General features: G+C 39.7%; 1 protein-coding gene across 1 annotated transcript in view; it reads right to left on the bottom strand.

The window, feature by feature from the left end:
• The window catches only part of VMP1 (vacuole membrane protein 1), a 129,172-nt gene that overhangs the window by 38,195 nt on the left and 72,216 nt on the right, over nt 1-18,761 (bottom strand). Inside the window, exons 7-8 of the mRNA XM_029287300.1 lie at nt 8,087-8,167; nt 801-917 (exon numbers count right to left, since the gene is read on the bottom strand). Coding sequence (XP_029143133.1) covers nt 801-917; nt 8,087-8,167 — 198 coding nt within the window. The remainder of the gene's footprint in view (nt 1-800; nt 918-8,086; nt 8,168-18,761) is intronic.

The following is an 18,761-nucleotide window of genomic DNA, read 5'->3' as shown; positions in this document are numbered from 1 at the left end:
GTATAGGGGGTACCTTGCTCAATAGTAGCAACTGTGAGAGGGACCTCGGAGTCCTAGTGGACAATCAATATGAGCCAGCCGTGTGCTGCAGCTGCCAAAAAAGCCAACACAGTGCTGGGCTGCATTAACAGAGGGATAGAATCAAGATCATGTGAAGTATTAATACCACTTTACAATGCCTTGGTAAGGCCACACTTGGAATACTGCATCCAGTTTTGGTCACCACGATGTAAAAAAGATGTTGAGACTCTAGAAAGAGTACAGAGAAGAGCAACAAAGATGATTAGGGAACTGGAGGCGAAAACATATAAGGAACGGTTGCTGGAATTGGGTATGTCTAGTTTAATGAAGAGAAGGACGAGGGGGGACATGATAGCAGTCTTCCAATATCTTAGGAGCTGCCACAAAGAAGAAGGAGTCAAGCTGTTCTCCAAAGCGCCTGAAGGCAGGACAAGAAGCAATGGATGGAAACTAATCAAGGAGAGAAGCAACCTAGAACTAAGGAGAAACTTCCTGACAGTTAGAACAATTAACCAGTGGAACAACCTGCCTCCAGAAGCAGTGAATGCACCAACACTGGAAGTTTTTAAGAAGAAACTGGACAGCCATTTGCCCGAAATGGTATAGGGTTTCCTGCCTGAGCAGGAGGTTGGACTAGATGACCTCCGAGGTCCCTTCCAACTTTATCATCATCATCATCATCATCATCATCATCATCATCATCATCATCATCACTATTACTATTATTTCAATCTGTCTGACAAGAAGGTAGAAAGCCTCAAGCTTTCTAGGTAAATTACCTGGATATGCATTTTGACGATTGCTTTTCCAATCAAGGTGGCTCCAAAGAAAGTCCAAAAGGGAACCAGGAAGTGTCCGCATGTTATCCCGGCCAAGTCGAAGAGAGGATTGGGAATCTGGGAGGGAAAAGACAGCAGGATTACCATACATTTCCACACGCAATGTTCCAGGAACAGCTTTCATCAATACAGGTAGTCCTCGACTTACGACCACAATTGAGCCCAACATTTCTGTTGCTAAGCGAGACAATTGTTAAATGAGTTTCCCCCCATTTTAGGACCTTTGTTGCCACAGTTGTTAAATGAATCGCTGCAGTGGTTAAGTTAGTCACACGGTTGTTAAGTGAATCTGGCTTCCCCCATTGACCTCGTTTGTCAGAAGGTCGCAAAAGGGGATCACATGACTCTGGGACACTGCAACCGTCATAAATATGAATCAATTGCCAAGTGTCCGGATTTTGATCACATGACCCTGGGGATGCTGCAACAGTCATCAATGTGAAAAACGGTCATAAACCACTTTTTTTGGTAACTTCAAACAGTCACTAAATGAATGGTTGTAAGTCGAGGATTACCTGACAGAATGACAGAATAACAGAATTGGAAGGGACCCTGGAGGTCTTCTAGTCCAACCCCCTGCTCAAGCAGGAGATTCCGTACCATTTCAGACAAGTCTGAACATCATATGCTGCTGGTGAAGCAGTAAATGGATGTTGTCTTAAATATGCTGATGATCTGAGCGTTGCTGGCCGGGGAATTCTGGGAATTGAAGTCCACATGTCTTAAACTTGCCAAGGTTGAGAAACATTGGTCTAAACCAGCCACTGAGTTATTAAAACCACAGCTTTGTTAGCCTGGTTGAGAATCTGGACCGGATTATTATAGTATTTCAATTTAAAAAAAAAAATGAAGCAAGAAGACCACATATTGGCAAGTTTTCCATAATCAGCCTGTGTACCAGCGGGCTGCAGCCCTCAAACCATCCAGAGCAGGGGTCTTCAAACTTGGCCCTTTTATGACTTGTGGACTTCAACTCCCAGAATTCCTCAGCCAGGTACCAGCTGGCTGAGGAATTCTGGGAGTTGAAGTCCACAAGTCAAAAAAGGGTCATAGTTCCCTCATGCTGGCTGAGGAATTCTGGGAGTTGAAGTCCACAAGTCATAAAAGGGCCAAGTTTGAAGACCCCTGATCCAGAGGGCTTAGGCTTTTAACCCTTTTCCTGAATGCCTTTCTCATGTTTTTCAAAGTTATGCTTCAGCAATCTTCGTGTGACAGCCCATAAATTTAAAAACAAAACAAAAACAGGGAGACCTCTCAGCTTAGACGCTGTCCCAGATGAAGTAAAACCTTGCCCACATCTCTGTTTTAAAAATCCAGATTAGAAACAGCTCAACCGACGTCGTCCATTAGAAATGCACAGAAACCACAGTCGGCCATTTTAGAGCCATTTATCAAATATTCTCCACCTCTTGCCCTCCCCCACCGACAAATGTTTTCGTCCAGTGAGTCAGTCTCCAAAAATGGATCTCTGATGAACTGTGTGTCTGAAAACTCCCCCCCCACACACACAAAAAAAGAGGGGGGAAATAAACCTGGCATTTATTTTGTATGTATGCTGCTGAAATGGAGGGAACAGAAAATACAACCCCAAAATGGTCTCCTTTTCTAGCAGAATAATAACCGAATAATAAGAGTTGGAAGGGACCTTGGAGGTCTTCTAGTCCAACCCCCTGCTCAAACAAGAAATCCTATATTATTTCAGACAAATGGTTGTCCAATCTCTAATGTTTGAAGAGCAAAGGATCCTAGCTGAAAATTAACAATTGCTGTATTGGGGGCTCAGGTTTGACATGAACATTTCTCAACATTTATTTATTTCATTGATACCCTGCCTTTATTATTTGTGTAAATAACTCAAGGCAGTGAATATTCCTTCCCAGGACAACAACCCAGCGAAGTGGGCTGGGCTGAGAGAGAGGGACTGGCCCAAAGTCACCCAGTTGGCTTTCATTCCTAAGGTGGAACTAGAACTCTCCGTCTCCTAGTGATTGGCCAAAGTCACCCAGTCAGCTTTCATGCCCAAGGCAGAACTAGAACTCACCGTCTCCTGGTGAGATTGGCCCAAAGTCACCCAGCTGGCTTTCATTCCTAAGGCAGAACTAGAACTCTCCATCTCCTAGTGATTGGCCAAAATCACTCAAGTCAGCTTTCATGCCCAAGGCAGAACTAGAACTCACCGTCTCCTGGTGAGATTGGCCCAAAGTCATCCAGCCGGCTTTTAAGCCAACTAGACCTTAAAAGAGATAATTTTACCCATCATTGTCAATTGGAAGTAAGCAGTGGCTCTAACCATATGGTTTCACAACCATCTTTTTTTTTTGTGGGCTCCAGGTGCCATTTTCATTTGTTTTATGTGGTTCTTTTAATAAATGTTAATTTGCCAGTCAGGAGACTAAGAAATACAAATATGGACTTGCCAAAGATCACGTTATTTTGCTTTCAACCATTATATGGGTTGTGGATTTCTGTACGTCCACATTTTTGGAATTTATTTTCCCCTCTTTGGTGTTTCTCATTGTTATAGAAAGACGTTGGGAAGTTCTGGGAGCTGAAGTCCACCCATATTTAAAGTCGCCAAGTTTTTTTTTTAAAAAAAACTGGTTCTAAATCATCCTTTCAATCCAAAATGTACGCTTAGTGTAAAAGAGAGAGATGGATGGATGGATGAAGGGGAATGGGGAAGGAAGGAAGGAAGGTAGGAAGGAAGGAAAGAGATAGAAAGAGAACGAACGAAGGAAGGAAAGAGACAGAAAGAGAACGAAGGAAGGAAGGAAGGGAGGGAGGGAGGGAGGGAAGGAAGGAAAGAGACAGAAAGAGAAGGAAGGAAGATCAAAGAAGGTGGAAGGGAGACATGATGGCTCTCTTCCAGCATAGCTTGCCTCCTGGAGGACTTCAAACAGAAGTTACAATATTTCTCTTGGATGATCTGAGGGGGTCAGACTAGAAGACCTCAAAAGCCCTTTAATCTCTAGGATTTATGTCACTGAATCCCCCGCCTGCTTCTTTGGGTGAAATAAACAACGATCAACATTTTTTAAAAAAAACTTCCATTTCTAAAGTTATTTTCCTGGCACGGGGAAGGTTTGTTACAGTATTTGAGATAGAAAACTCTAAAGCTGCTGGAACACGTGAAAAAGATTTTCTGGCCATTGAGAAAAATAAATTGCATAAACACTTGGGTGAGCTTAAAATATTTACACACAAGAGCGGGGAGATTTTTCCGAGGCCTACTTAGAAAATGCCCACAAATGCTACATATTAATGCTAAGAAGCGACAAAATGGCCAGTCATTTCCCCCCCCCCCAAACAGACTGTAAATAAAATACTACTTGCCGCAAAGAAAGGTAGAGTGTTTAAAACGGTTTGTACATCATGTTTAAAAACCTAACTCTTTATCCCACGTCTAGACAAGGTTTGTAAGAGAATATCCCAGACTCGGTCCAGATTAACACATCCATATTCCATATTTCCACGGTGGTTAAAAGAGGCTTAAAAAAGGTAATTCATGAAGAAAATAGCCTTTGCCCTTTGAAATGGCAGTGAAACAACTCCAAGTGGGAACTCTCCCTCCATAGGCTGAACCTCACTGCACTAATAATAAACATTAATTTGAAGAACAAACAAGAGCAAGTCAATAATCAATACGGCTCTCAGTGTCAACGTTTTTGTGGCTAAAAAAAAAAAAACCCAGCTTAGGTTGCTTCCTATAAGCCAGGAAAGTTAGGATGCGCCAGTGGTATGAACTTGTTAATAAAGGTGGCGACAGTAAGCCGATGAGGTAGCACTGCAAATTAAAACCTTTCCACTACTTTTGAGGTTAGGAAGAAGCTGTTTTCCCGTGAACTTCGACTTTTCAGAAGTTTTTAAACGGCTCTGCTTCTTTTTATTTATCGGTGGGACTGGACCAACGGTGGGGCATGCGATTATGATTATCCCGGTTTATGATGATGCACTCACTGGATCTGGAAGCAAAACCCAGAGAGTAGCAGACGTGTGTTTATTTGCATCCGAGCACAAAATGTACCGAGGATTAAGTTTGGGCATGTTGTAATGGACTGAAAAGATTGAGGAAGCTGAGGACAGCTGAGCATTCAAATCAATTTTCAAATTCAAGCACACGGGAGGCTTTGGTATTGCGCAACCTGACGGGGACACTCGCCACAAGTGAAATAAATTACACCTCTCTGTTTTTAGGATAAATCAGAGTTCCACCCTTTATCTTAGTGCAGGGGTCTCCAAACTTGGCCCTTTTATGACTTGTGGATTTGAACCCCCAGATTTCCAGTGTGCCTGAGGAATTCTGGGAGTTGAAGTCCACAAGTCACAAAAGGGCCAAGTTTGAAGACCCCTGTCTTAGTGGCCTGTCACGGTGGCCAGAAGCACAACAATGGCTGTTTATTAGATTTATATCACATTTTTCCATCAGAGCTGAAAGCATCCTATACGGCAGAGGTTTCCAAACTTGGCAACTTTACGATGTGTGGACTTCAACTCCCAGAATTCCCCAGCCAGCATGGGGGAAGGTTGAGGAATTCTGGGAGCTGAAGTTCACAAGTCTTACAAGTTGCCAAGTTTGCAGACCTCTGCTATACAGGATTGATTCCTCCTGTTTTTCTCCAGAAAAAAAAACCTTGTAAGGTTAGTTGGGCTGAGTATGGAGGAATGGTCCAAAATCACCCCATGAGCTTCAATGGCTGAGGAAGGCCTTAAAACGTGGGTCTCCATGCTCCTAAGTGAAGACCTTACCTCTATCCCACCCTGGCTCTACAACTGAGAGGAAGCATTGTCCCAGTGTTAACCGGGGTCCTTCCATGGCTCGGAGGAGGATTAGAAACTGGATTTCCCAAGACCTAGAACATCACACCACACTAGCTTTCCAAGGGGCATCTGGCCTGCCATTGTGGCAAGCAGGATACTGAACTTGATGGGCATTACACTAGAAAGGGTAGGGCAGCTGTGGCTTCTGCAAGCAGGCTCTGGGCAAGGTTTGTGGACAAGAAAGCATGATAAGCTCCTTTCTCTTTTCCTCTCCTCTCCTCTCCTTTCCTCTCCTCTCCTCTCCTTTCCTTTCTTCCCCTTGCCTCCCCTTTCGTCCTTCTTTCCTATCCTGGTCTTGATTTGATATCCATCCATCCAGGTCCATGACTATAAGAGAAACTTCCTTCCTTCCTTCCTTCCTTCCTTCCTTCCTTCCTTCCTTCCTTCCTTCCTTCCTTCCTTCCTCCCTCCCTCCCTCCCTCCCTCCCTCCCTCCGTTGGCCAGTGGTTGACTCTACACTTACCCTAGTTTAAGGGGGTCTCATGAAGGAATGGTAAATGGAAAGGGGAGAGAACCATCTAGAGCAGTGGTGGCGAACCTATGGCACGCGTGCCAGAGACGGCACTCGGAGCCCTCTCTGTGGGCACGTGTGCCGTCGCCCCAGCCCCGCCTCCCCCCGCGGCCCCCTCCTCACCAGCAGCTCCCCTGGAGAAGAGTCACCCCCGGGTTTGGCCCGCATGGAGTAGCACAGCCAAGGACATAGCCGGGCAGCAGGGACAAGACTCCGCCCTCGTGCCCCATAGCGTGCAGATGCTGCTGCGGGGTGTGGGCGGAGGGCGTGGCTGCCATGGCGCTGCACGGCTGCCTGGGCGATCTGCGGCAGGCCATGGAGGCGATGCGTAGCCCTGTGGGTGGGCAGGGCAGGGGGCGGTGCAGGCAGGGCAGGGGTGGGGAGCGGTTTTTGGGCACTCGGTCTCTAAAAGGTTCGCCATCACTGATCTAGAGACTGCACTCCCAAAGACCCCCAAGACCCTGTTTCTGAGCTTCCAGAAAAAGACATGCTAGCAAGAGCTTGCAATTCATGCTCTAGCAGAGAAGCAAACAAGTTGCATCTTCTCTGCCAGAAACTTGACAGTCACCCCTAGTTGCTACAAAAGGCAGAAATGACACACCAATTCAAGATCTCGGCAAAAAAAACCAAAAAAACAAAAACAAAACAGAACCAACTCAACCATCGAATCCAGGGGTCCCCAACCCCTGGTCCGTGGACTGGTACCGGGCTGCAGCATGCCAGCAACCAGTCCGCACAAACAAGCAAAGCCCCATCCGTGGGATGCAGGCAGCACACAAAACGATGCACTCTCTGGAACTTTTCTCCATGGAACTGGTCCCTGGTGCCCCAAAGGTTGGGGGCCTCTGATCTAATCCATTTCTGCTTTTATCAAATGATTTTTCCCCCTTCTAGTCCCCTCCCCATTCCTTCATTTGCCTAATTGACAAACTACTGATGGAAGAGAACATTTGTAGTCCGGGTTGAACTACGGGATCCGTGGTGCTCTCTGAGCTGGGTGGTTTTCTCGCAAACGTTTCGTTACCCAACTAGGTAACATCATCAGTGCTAGAAGGGAGTGAGGTTTGCTCTCATTTTACATACTAGCGGTTTGCCCTGTCAGTGTTGGTCGGAGTTTTCTTGGTGGTTCCCCGATTAGGCTGTTGTTTATTGTTAGCTTGTTTGTCCGAGTTGGTAGTTCTGACTTACAGGGCAAGCCAACTGTATAGAAACAAAGAGCAAACCCCACTCCCTTTTAGAACTGATGGTGTTATTTAGTTGGGTAATGAAATGTCTGCAAGAAAACCACCAAGCTCAGAGAGCACCAAGGGACCCACAGTTGATAAAACTCCAATGCAAGGCGCCTTTGTCAACGCTGCTAACATCGGATGTTTTTGCATTGACAACAGAGGGAAATGTAGCCATCTTTTACTTTTGCTTTTAGAGTTAGATGATGCTGGGAGGGGAGATGTGAACGAGAGTCCAGCTAGACATAACAACACTAAACCTAGTGTGAGAAACAAGGTTATTGTAACCAGAGCTGATAAGGAACTGGCGGCTGGAGAACTGGAGAGGAAGCCCGCACTTCAAGCTAATTGGGGAATGTGATTTATGACTGTTAATTGGAGGAGGCAATTGTGCTTTGATACTATGTGTCCAGGGGAGGGGAATTCAAATTTTTATTATGTAGTGCCGATATTATGCTACCCGAATAAAAGATTCTTTAAGGTAAACAATGCCTCGAAGTTCTTTTGAAGAGTTTCATCTGTTGGAACCGTGACACCCTTCCTTTTTTCTGTCTACAACAGAGGTCATTTGTCAGGAAAAATACTCAAAAAAAACATTTTAAGGCACGAAATCACATGGATGGAAATAGGATCAAGAGGCTAAATAGATTTTTTGGGGGGTGAGAACTTACGGAAGCGCATGCCAGGATGCCGAAAAACCCGACTTTCTGCACCAAATTCTGGATGGCCAGTTTAGCCCGAGAGGCGAAGTCCTAGAGAGAAGGAAGACAACAGGTTAAGGACCTAAAATGGTGGGAAAATTAAGCAACAACAACCCTCAGTAGTGCTGGCATGGAGTAGCAATTCCACAGGATTATGGTTTTTTCGTGCTTCATCTCTCCACAGGTGGTCCTTGACCTACAACCGTGATTGAGCCTTAATAGTGACGTAAGACTATTTTTCACTATTTTAACGACTGTTGCAGCATGGTCATGTGATCAAAATTTGAATGCTTGGCAACTGGCTTGTATTCATGACGGTTGCTGCGTCCCGGGGTCATGTGATCACCTTCTCACAAGCAAAGTCAGTGGACGAAGCCAGACTGACTTAACAACCGTGTGACTAACTTCACCACTGCAGCAACTGAGCTAACAACTTGGCAAGAAAGGTCGTAAAACGGGGCAAAACTCACTGAACTGTCTCGCTTAGCAACTAGAAATTTGGGGCTCAATTGTGGTCGTTAAGTCGAGGACTAAACCGCTCCACAAAATTATTTTGTTAAATAATAGATTTATAACTCACTGAAATCCGGGGGAAGGGCTCAAGAATTCCCGGCAGCTTTTATAATGTATATTAATACTTCAAAGAATGTTATAACAGACCACTATGAGAAAAAAATGTATCTTACATAACATGAAATAAATCTGTAACCCATACATTATTAATGAATGCAGTATGAAGAAGGAATTCTTACTTAATCCCAAACTGATTATTTTGAACAACTTAATGGGCCCCGCAAATAGTTTAGAAGAACATAAAAGCAAGATTATTTGAAACACAAATCCCAATAATGCAATGGCATAAGAATACAAGAATGGGCTAATAGATGAAGCCCAAAATACATTTTTTAAAACATCTGTTGCATCCAGATGTCTTCTTGGTGGCCACCTCAACCTTCTGGACCAGTCTCCCACTTGAGATCCAAGGGATCCCTACCCTTTTAGCCCTCCATTGGACTGTGAAGACCTGCCCCCCCCGCCCCTAAACATTGGGTTAGGATGGAGGATTTGCTGGGAGGCTGTTTGGGCGGGGTCCTGGAGGGAAGGCTATGTTTTAACTATGTCTAGAATAGAATAGAATAGAATAGAATAGAATAGAATAGAATAGAATAGAATGGAGCGAAGCGGAATGGAGTAGAATAGAAATCTTTATTGAGAATAGAATAGAATAGAATAGAATAGAATAGAATAGAATAGAATAGAATAGAATAGAATAGGAGTGGAGTGGAGTGGAGTGGAGTGGAGTGGAATGAATGGAATGGGACGGGACTGAACGGAGTGGAGTGGAATATTCTTTATTGGCCAAGTGTGATTGGACACACAAGAAATTTGTCTCCAAAATGTACTATTCTGCGAAGAATTGACCATTGCTTCTAGGAAATCCCCTTTTACATACATTTTAACTTTGTTTCAGTGTTTTAAAAACAATACATTATTTAATTTGTTTTTAAATTATTTTTAAATTATTGTATCTTGCTGTCTTATAACTTTTACATTTTCTTGAGCAGTTGCTAAATGGAGGGAGAATTAAAAATACAATACATAAATGAGAGGATCGTAAAAATTGCTTTTTACACAGTAGCTCCGCTACAATAAATGTATACAGACCTGAATCTAATTAAACTGATTATACAGTGATGAAATCCAAAGTTAGTTTTAAATTTTTACTGTGGTAATTTAAAGCTCATTAAAGCAATTATTTTTAAACTGTACTTAGTCACTAAAATAATTTATTTTTCACATGTTTTTAATGTAATACATTTTCTTCTTGTTAGTTGACCAGCTTATTGCTTGGGGAAAAAAGAGGAAAGTTCTTAATTTGGAATTCACAATTAATTCTGCAGAATCGTCTCCAATATTGGAAAATAGGTTAATTTTATATGCTAGGAAATAATTGATGGATAAATTATTTAGTTAATTTAGAAAGAAAGAAAGAAAGAAAGAAAGAAAGAAAGAAAGAAAGAAAGAAAGAAAGAAAGAAAGAAAGAAAGAAAGAAAGAAAGAAAGAAAGAAAGAAAGAAATATTTTTTATAACTGTCACATATTTGTTTAACATTCATTGCTAATGGATAAATAACATCACACAATATAAAAATATTGAATCTTCTAACAATTAGGAATAGGAAATTAAATCTAATATAGACGCAGACTGAATTTATAAACTGTAATATTCATTAGAGTATTGATATTCAATTTAAAGTTTCTGCAAAAACTAATTTCCAGAACAAAATTCATATATGAAATCATTTTTATTTGGCATTCATTGGTAAATATTTGATTCTACAAATATTCAGTTCTTTAAGGCTTTCTCATCAATTCAAGTAAACAGATATATATATATTGACTGTAAGCTGATGGTAAAAATAGAATTTGACATGCTAACTTCAACTATTTTTTTTAAAAAAATAAAAAGTTGGATCTATATAATTCTTCATAGGAATAGCATACAATTGCTATGTTTAAATATACTTATCTATAAGATGCAGATGTAACTATATTTTAAAAATAGATTTTCAAAATTTTGAACTGCTAAAATGCAAAATGTTCCCAAATTCAAAAGTGCAAAACAAAAGTAAAAACAAGACAAAAAGGATTTTCACCCCAAACTCAATTTCTTCTATCCAAGTAAATTTTATTTATAACTCTCTCAAACAGGGAAAATTAATAATAAACCATAATACTAATAGTATCGAACAAATCTATACTTATACTATATCTGCTAGCATTCTGCCTAGTTTTAGTGTAGAATGGTGATTTTTGAACTGTAAAATTATACAAAACTTGCACATTAAATTTACACAACTTTGGGGGGGGGGGGGATCATCATTTAATGGACTGACTTCTCCAAAACATTTCCCATGCGTTTGAGATATTTTAGCACAAAGCTCTCGCATTTTGGAAAAAGGAACTTTATACCTGATCTGGAGTGATTTAGATAAACATTTGTTACCCAAAGACATCTGGTTTATGGATTATGCCTTCCACCCCTAGCAAACTTTGAATCTTTATTTTCAATACTACTTGATTTAATCAATTTAAATTAAATTACCAATGGTTTCCAGATGTTGTAACACATTATCCCAACTTGCTTTCCAATGGAGGCCAAATAGAAGTCACAACAAACTCCTAGATAAAGTCAATAGTAAATCTAAGCTGCCAGAAAGAAAATGTTTCGCTCCAAATTAAATACTGACATTGAGAAATACAGAAAGACAATATGATGCCCTCTAAGGAAAAAAGTTTGATAAGGAAATTTAGGTATCTTGTAGTTAATTGCACAGCTATCATTTCCAAAATTAATGATGATTGAGACTGGCTTAACAATTGCAGGACATTTTTTTCCTTAAGATTTATAATTGGGGTCTGAATTTTAACATCCGATGTGATGTTTCTAAACTGGAACTTCTTTATAGAAAGAAAGAAAGAAAGAAAGAAAGAAAGAAAGAAAGAAAGAAAGAAAGAAAGAAAGAAAGAAAGAAAGAAAAGAGAGAAAAAAGAAGAGAAAGGAAAAGAGAAAAAGAATGAATGAAAAAGTAGACAAAGAGGAGTAAAAAAGATAGAAAGGAGGAAAGAGAGGAAGGCAGGAAGGGAGTGGGAGAGAGAGAGAGAGAGAAAGAAAAAAGAAAGAAAGAAAGAAAGAAAGAAAGAAAAAGAAAGAAAGAAAGAAAGAAAGAAAGAAAGAAAGAAAGAAAGAGAGAGAGAGAGAGAGAGAGAGAGAGACATAGAGGAGGAAAGAAAAGAAGTCAGGAAGGTGGGAACCAGGAAGGAAGGGAGGGAGAAAGAGAAAAAAGGAAAAGAGAAAAAGAAAGAATGAAAAAGTAGACAAAGAGGAGTAAAAAGATAGAAAGGAGGAAAGAGAGGAAGGCAGGAAGGGAGGGGAAGAGAAATAAATAAATAAAGAGAAAGAAAGAAAGAAAGAAAGAAAGAAAGAAAGAATGAAAGAAAGAAATGGCTATTTTTATATGCAAGCAATTAAGTGAAGGACAACTGATTTATTTTATGAAGAAAGAAAGAACAAAAGAGAGAAAGAGAGAAAGAAAAGAAAAGAGAAAGAAAGAAAAAGATGGAGAAAATAGGCTATTTTATATTCAAGTAAATAACTGATGAACAACTGATTTATTTTATGAAGAAAAGAAAGAAAAAGAGAGAGAAAATAGGTTAATTTTATACACAAGTAAATAACTAATGAACAACTGATTTATTTTATGAAGAAAGAAAGAAAGAAAGAAAGAAAGAAAGAAAGAAAGAAAGAAAGAAAGAAAGAAAGAAAGAAAGAAAGAAAAGTTGGAAGAAAAGTTGGAAACTGGTGACTGGTGAATGGATTTGGGTTACCTGAAATAAAGTCCTATTTTTAAAAAGTAGAAGAAGAAAAGAGAAGTGAAGAAGAAAACATTTCATGCTATCGGGGTCTTTCATAAGAGGTTTCCCCATAATGTCCCTATTACAAGGCTAGATCTGAACATTAATATTTTCAGTTCCTATTTTGCCAAGACTGTTTCATAAGGCATGTGGGTTATTGTGATAATTTAATTGTAAATGAAAGGCGTTCTTATTTTGTTGGTAAAAAACAGACATAAATTAAAAATAAAAGCCAAAAGTATTGGATTTTAAAACACATAAAATAAGTTGAAGTAATTTCCAAGCCAGCCTGAATTTCTTTCCTAACTATCCTTGTATGAAAAAAAGGGGAAATGGTAATAAAAGAGATCTACTTGTCTTTAAAGAAAAATGAGGATGTGAGGAAAGAAAAAGAGAAAGCATTACAAACTTAGGTTTATCTCATTTTAAGGAAAAAAGACTAGGTATATTATTCAATATTATGGATTTTATTTAGTTAAAACAAGAGATAAGGATAGCTGCACATAATAATGATACCCACACATCACAGAATGAATTCAAAAACACAGGCACATAGCTTTTTTATTTTGGAAATCCTAACATGCCAAAATAATTAGACAGTCAAAATTTAAAAAAAATACAAGTTTTAGAAATATATATTTCTCAATAAATAAATATATTACTTATAATGTATTACTTCTGTCTTTGTTACTTTTATTATCTTTTAACAATATTTTTAAAGGAGTTAATCAGAAACATTTTTTGAGCTAATTTCTAGCAAGGTGATTTACTGCATGCTGAGAGAGGTTAATGTCAAAAAAAAGATACTCTTTTATATCACTCCTTAATTGTCTGAAAAACGATTAAAAAAATGATACAGAAAAACAGAAACTGCTAGTGTGATTAAAAAATAGAAGGCAGATTCTAACATTCGAAAAGCAGATAATATCTAGTAAATAAATAGCTTTTTTACGAATAAACAATTTCAATATCTTGTTTCCAGGGTTTTTTTTAAGTTTCAAGTTCACTTTTCTAACTATTTTTTTTTAAAAAAAACCTAACTGCTGCCTAGTTCTGATTTTATCTTCTTTGAAATTAGCATTTCAAAAAATAAAACAAGATACCTCTTCTGGACCTTTTTTTTTTTTTAAAAGGCAAAGTTTCAATTCTCAGATGCCATAGGACAATTTTAGAACTTTTAAAATTTCATTCAAAGAAACAAAGAGATTTCACTCAGGGAAAAAGCTTTATCATGCTCTTTACATTTGGACCAAAATTAAGCAGGTCATCTTGAAGAGAGAAAGAAAAATATATATATATATATATATTTACATGAATATTTCAAAATTACTTACGGACAAAAAATAATTTCCCCCCAATTAATGATTATAGATTTTCTTCTGTCTTCCTGGTTATCGTGAATCATTTTCTTTATTGTAAGAATATTATTATTATTATTGCTCAAGTCTGTTCCTATCGAAAGCATGACTCTTGTGGGACTTAGGAAAGATTTCCTGCTTCTAATGCTAGACTAACCGGGAATTTTTAAATGATTAGTTATTACTTCAGTGGATTAATCATCAGATTTTAAAAAAAATAGCACTGGGAATAGTGGTGAAAACTGAAAAGGTTGTTGAAATGATCGGCAATTTGCAAAGCTCACATTTTACAATCCTTAAGAGTGATATTCTCTATTAGTTTAATGGTCTAATAAATTAAAATTGCTCACTACTCGAATTTTAAATTTTAAAAGGAGGGAAGCTCATTATATTTTAAATTAGTTTGTACAAGGTAATTTCTAATGCATTTGGTTTTCTATCTGAAGGGAAGGAATTCTAGAAAAGAGATTGGGATGAATTTGGCTGCTAGAAATTTCCCAAGGGAAGATTTTTCCAGATGGATATGAGCTTCAAATAAACAAGAGCGTTTTTGGTGGTGTGGACCTGACATTGTTGTTCTTGCAACTGTCTTGTTACAGGTATTAAGTCATAATGTATTACAGGTGGTCAACTTACAACAGTTCATTTAGTGACCATTCAAAGTTACAACGGCACTTAAAAAAGTGACTTATAACCGTTTTTCACACTTACGACCTTTGCAGCATCCCCGTGGTCACGTGATAAAAATTCAGAGACTCAGCAACTGGTTCATACTGATGACCGTTGCCGTGTCCCAAGGTCATGTAATCGCTTTTTGTGACCTTCTGACAAGCAAAGTCAGTGGGGAAACCAGATTCACTTAACAACCGGGTTACTATCTTATCAACTGCAGTGATTCACTTAATAACTGAGGCAAGAAAAGTCATAAAATGGGGCAAAATTCACTTAACAAATGTCTCAATTAACAACAGAAATTTTGGGCTCAATTGTGGTCGTAAGTCGAGGACTACCTGTATTACTATTATCCTTCTCATCCTTCCTATTAGTTGTCTTCTTATCCTCTTATGACTATAACTTTGTTGCTTGTATCTTACGATTTATATTGATTGCTTATTTAGTATGCTAGTATGATTTATGTTGATTGCCTGTTTAGTATCCTATGACTATCTCTGGGTGTTGTATCGTATGATGAATGTATTTTATGATTATGATCAAGATTTTATCACTTGTTGCTTGTATGTACACCGAGAGCTTCTGCACCGGAGACAACTCCTTGTGTGTGTCCAATCACACTTGGCCAATAAAGAATTCTATTCTATCCGTTATGGGTAGTCCTTGACCTACAACCATCTGTTTAGTGATCGTGCTTGGGCAGGGAGTTGGACTAGAGGACCTCCGAGGCCCCTTCCAACTCTGTTATTTTGTATTCTGTATAACGGAGCCACCATAGCACGTATCAGATGAAGAACACTTGAGTTCCTCAAAGTTTATGCCTCAGAGTAGCCTTCTCAATCTTGACATAAGGAGTTTTTATGGGTTTGGGTAGCTTCACAAATTTGACAAAATAAATACATAGTGGAACCCAAATAAAATGAGAAATAAGATTTATATGACTCTGTGAGGTTCACATGTATCTAAACTTATGTAAGAAGAATACCGGAGGAGGGGAGACATGGACAAAGTATATTTGTTAAGAAAGGAATGTTTGGGGTTTTGGAGAGGAGCTTTTACTTTAAAGAAAATGAAAATACTATATTTCCCTGAAAATAAGACCGGGTCTTATATTAATTTTTGCTCCAAAAGATGCCTTAGGGTAGGGGTAGGCAACCTTGGCTCTTTTATGACTCGTGGACTTCAACTCCCAGAATTCCTGAGCCAGCATGACTCAGCATGGAAACCTCTCCATTTCTCCTCAGCATGGCTGGCTAGGAATTCTGGGAATTGAAGTCCACGAGTCATAAAAGAGCCAAGGTTGCCTACCCCTGCCTTAGGGCTTATTTTCAGGCAATGTCTTATTATTTTATAATTCAATACGTCCGTCGTGTCTTACAAGAGATGTACTAAATGCGTCTGTCTGGCTGATGATTGTAACTGGGGTTTATTTTTGGGGTTGGGTAAATATTACAATCATCCTGAAAAATCATGCTAGGGTTTATTTTCTGGTTGGGTCTTATTTTGGGGGGAAATACGGTAGTTTGGTTTGGACGTGAAAGTGTCTTCCAACCAGATTGGAAATAAATGAAAGAGCACAATGGGGAAAAAAATAATCCCCGTATCTAACTCTTCTACTTCTATTTCCACACGCTTCTCTTTGGATTCTTGTCACTGCCTTCTGGAGCTTAGGAAAAAATAATAATCTAATTTTCCATTTTTGCTGCTCTTTTTCTGTAATAACACCCACCACGTGAAACAACTCGGCTAAGTGTGGTGTTCATGCAGCAGGCTTCCTGCTCCTTTTTGCAACTCATTTTTCCACAACCTTCCATTTTTTCCTTCCATTCACGATTCTTGGGACCCCGTTTTTTTTTAATTTGTTAGACTAGAAATAAAATGTTTTTTTTTAAAAGTACAGTTAACATTTGAACTTTTTAAACCTGTTTTCAAAAATCTGAGAACCAACTGCCAACATCATCAATCTGCCCAAATCTGCAATATGGTGATTTTCACCTCATGTTCTAAAGCAGGGGTCCTCCATCTTGGCAACTTTTAAGACTTGTGGACTTCAACTCCCAGAATTCCTCAGCCAGCTTTGCTGGCTGAGGAATTCTGGGAGTTGAAGTCCACAAGTCTTAAAGTTGCCAAGATGGAGGACCCCTGTTCTAAAGAATCCATGTATTTCCTCAAACCCCTCCTAATACAAAGAAGAAGCAATTGCAAAGGAAAATCTGGTCCTCAATTTACAACCGTCTGAAGTTACAAAAAAAGCTGTTATTTATGACCGTTTTTCACACTTACAACCGTTGCCTCATCCCCACAGTCACGTGATCTAAATTCAGACACTTAGCAACTGACTTGTATTTATGACGGTGGCAGTGTCCAGGGGCCATGTGAACCCCTTTCGCGACCTTCTGAGAAGCCAAGTCAATCAGGAAGCCAGGTTCACTCAACAACCGCGTTACTAACTGAACCGCTGCAGCGATTCACTTAACAACGGTGGCGAGAAAGATGGTAAAATAGGGCAAAACTCACTGAGCGACTGTTTTGCTCAGCAACGGAAATTGGAGCCTCATTTGTGGTCATAGAGGACTAGCTGCATTAAATACATATATTTCAAATTAAGCCAATCTCTTCAAGGAAATTCCAATAATTTTGGACAAATGGGAATGGATGAAAATACCTGCTTTTGTGTTAAACCAGGGACTCCCCTTTTATTTGACTTCTTTCCCCAGCAATCAGGCCTCTACACCAGACGTTTTCTCTATGAATTGTATCTCGATTGTTCCACCTTGAGATTTCAACCCTGGTTCTTCTGTCAAGCTGGGCACGGCCCCGGCTTGTCTGAAACACAACATTGCTCTATTGTGACTAATATCCCCTGGTAATCTGCAGCTGCATGATTTGTGGAGTGCCAAAGGAGAGTCTTTTGTGGCTCATGCAGATCCAGCAGGACAAGGGCAAAAAAAATAAATAAAAAAAATGTGAGTCTACATCTCCTATGCTTTATTATTATTATATTATTTTTAAATCCCACCTTTATCATTTTTTATCAATAACCCAAGGCAGTGAACATACTTAATGCTGCTTCCTCCTCTTATTTTCCCCACAACGACAACCCTGTGAGGTGGGTTGGGCTGAGAGAGAGGGACTGGTCCAAAGATCCAGCCAGCTTTTATGGCTAAGGCGGGACTAGAACTCACCGTCTCCTAGTAATTGGCCCAAAGTCACCCAGCTGGCTTTCGTGCCTAAGGCGGAATTAGAACTCACCGTTTCCTAATGATTGGCTCAAAGTCACCCAGCTGGCTTTCGTGCCTAAGGCGGAACTAGAACTCACTGTCTCCTAGTGATTGGCTCAAAGTCACCCAGCTGGCTTTCGTGTCTAAGGCAGGGCTAGAACTCACTGTCCCCTGGATTCTAGCTTGGTGCCTTAATCATTAGACCAAACTGGCTCTTCCATGGACCTCAGCTCTACAAAGTTACCCCCTTGTAAACTGGGTGGTCAACACATTTTACAAATACAGGTAGTCCTCGACTTACAACCACAATTGAGCCCAACATTTCTGTTGCTATGTGAGAAATGTGTTAATTGAGTTTTGCCCCATTTTATGACCTTTTGTGCCTCGGTTGTTAAGTGAATCATTGCAGTTGTTAAAGAGAGTAACCCGGTTGTTAAGTGAATCTGGCTTCTCCATTGACATTGCTTCTCAGAAGGTCGCAAAAGGGGATCATGTGACCCCGGGACACTGCAGCCGTCATAAATATGAGTCAGTGGCAAAGCATTCAAATTTGGATTACATGGCCATGGGGATGTTGCCATGGTCGTAAGTGTGAAAAACAGTCATAAGTCACTTTTCTCAGTGTCATTGTAACTTCAAACTGTCACTAAACGAACTGTTGTAAGTCAAGGACGAAAGAAAGAAAGAAAGAAAGAAAGAAAGAAAGAAAGAAAGAAAGAAAGAAAGAAAGAAAGAAAGAAAGAAAGAAAGAAAGGAAGGAAGGAAGGAGAGAGGGAGGAAAGAAAGGAGGGAGGAAGGAAAGAAAGAAAGAAAGAAAGAAAGAAAGGAGGAAAGAAGGAGAAAGGAGGGAGGGAGGGAGGGAAGAAAGAAGGGAGGGAGGGAAGAAAGAAAGAAAGAAAGAAAGAAAGGAGGGAAGAAAGAAAGAAAGGAGGGAGGGAGGGAAGAAAGAAGGAGAAAGAAAGGAGGGAGGGAGGGAGG

This window comes from Protobothrops mucrosquamatus, unplaced genomic scaffold (genome assembly GCF_001527695.2).
Source record: "Protobothrops mucrosquamatus isolate PMUCROS unplaced genomic scaffold, P.Mucros_1.0 scaffold_291, whole genome shotgun sequence".
NCBI lineage: Eukaryota > Metazoa > Chordata > Lepidosauria > Squamata > Viperidae > Protobothrops > Protobothrops mucrosquamatus.
The sequence above is the reverse complement of the archived record's forward strand: the minus strand, read 5'-3'. Positions and strand labels throughout refer to the sequence as shown.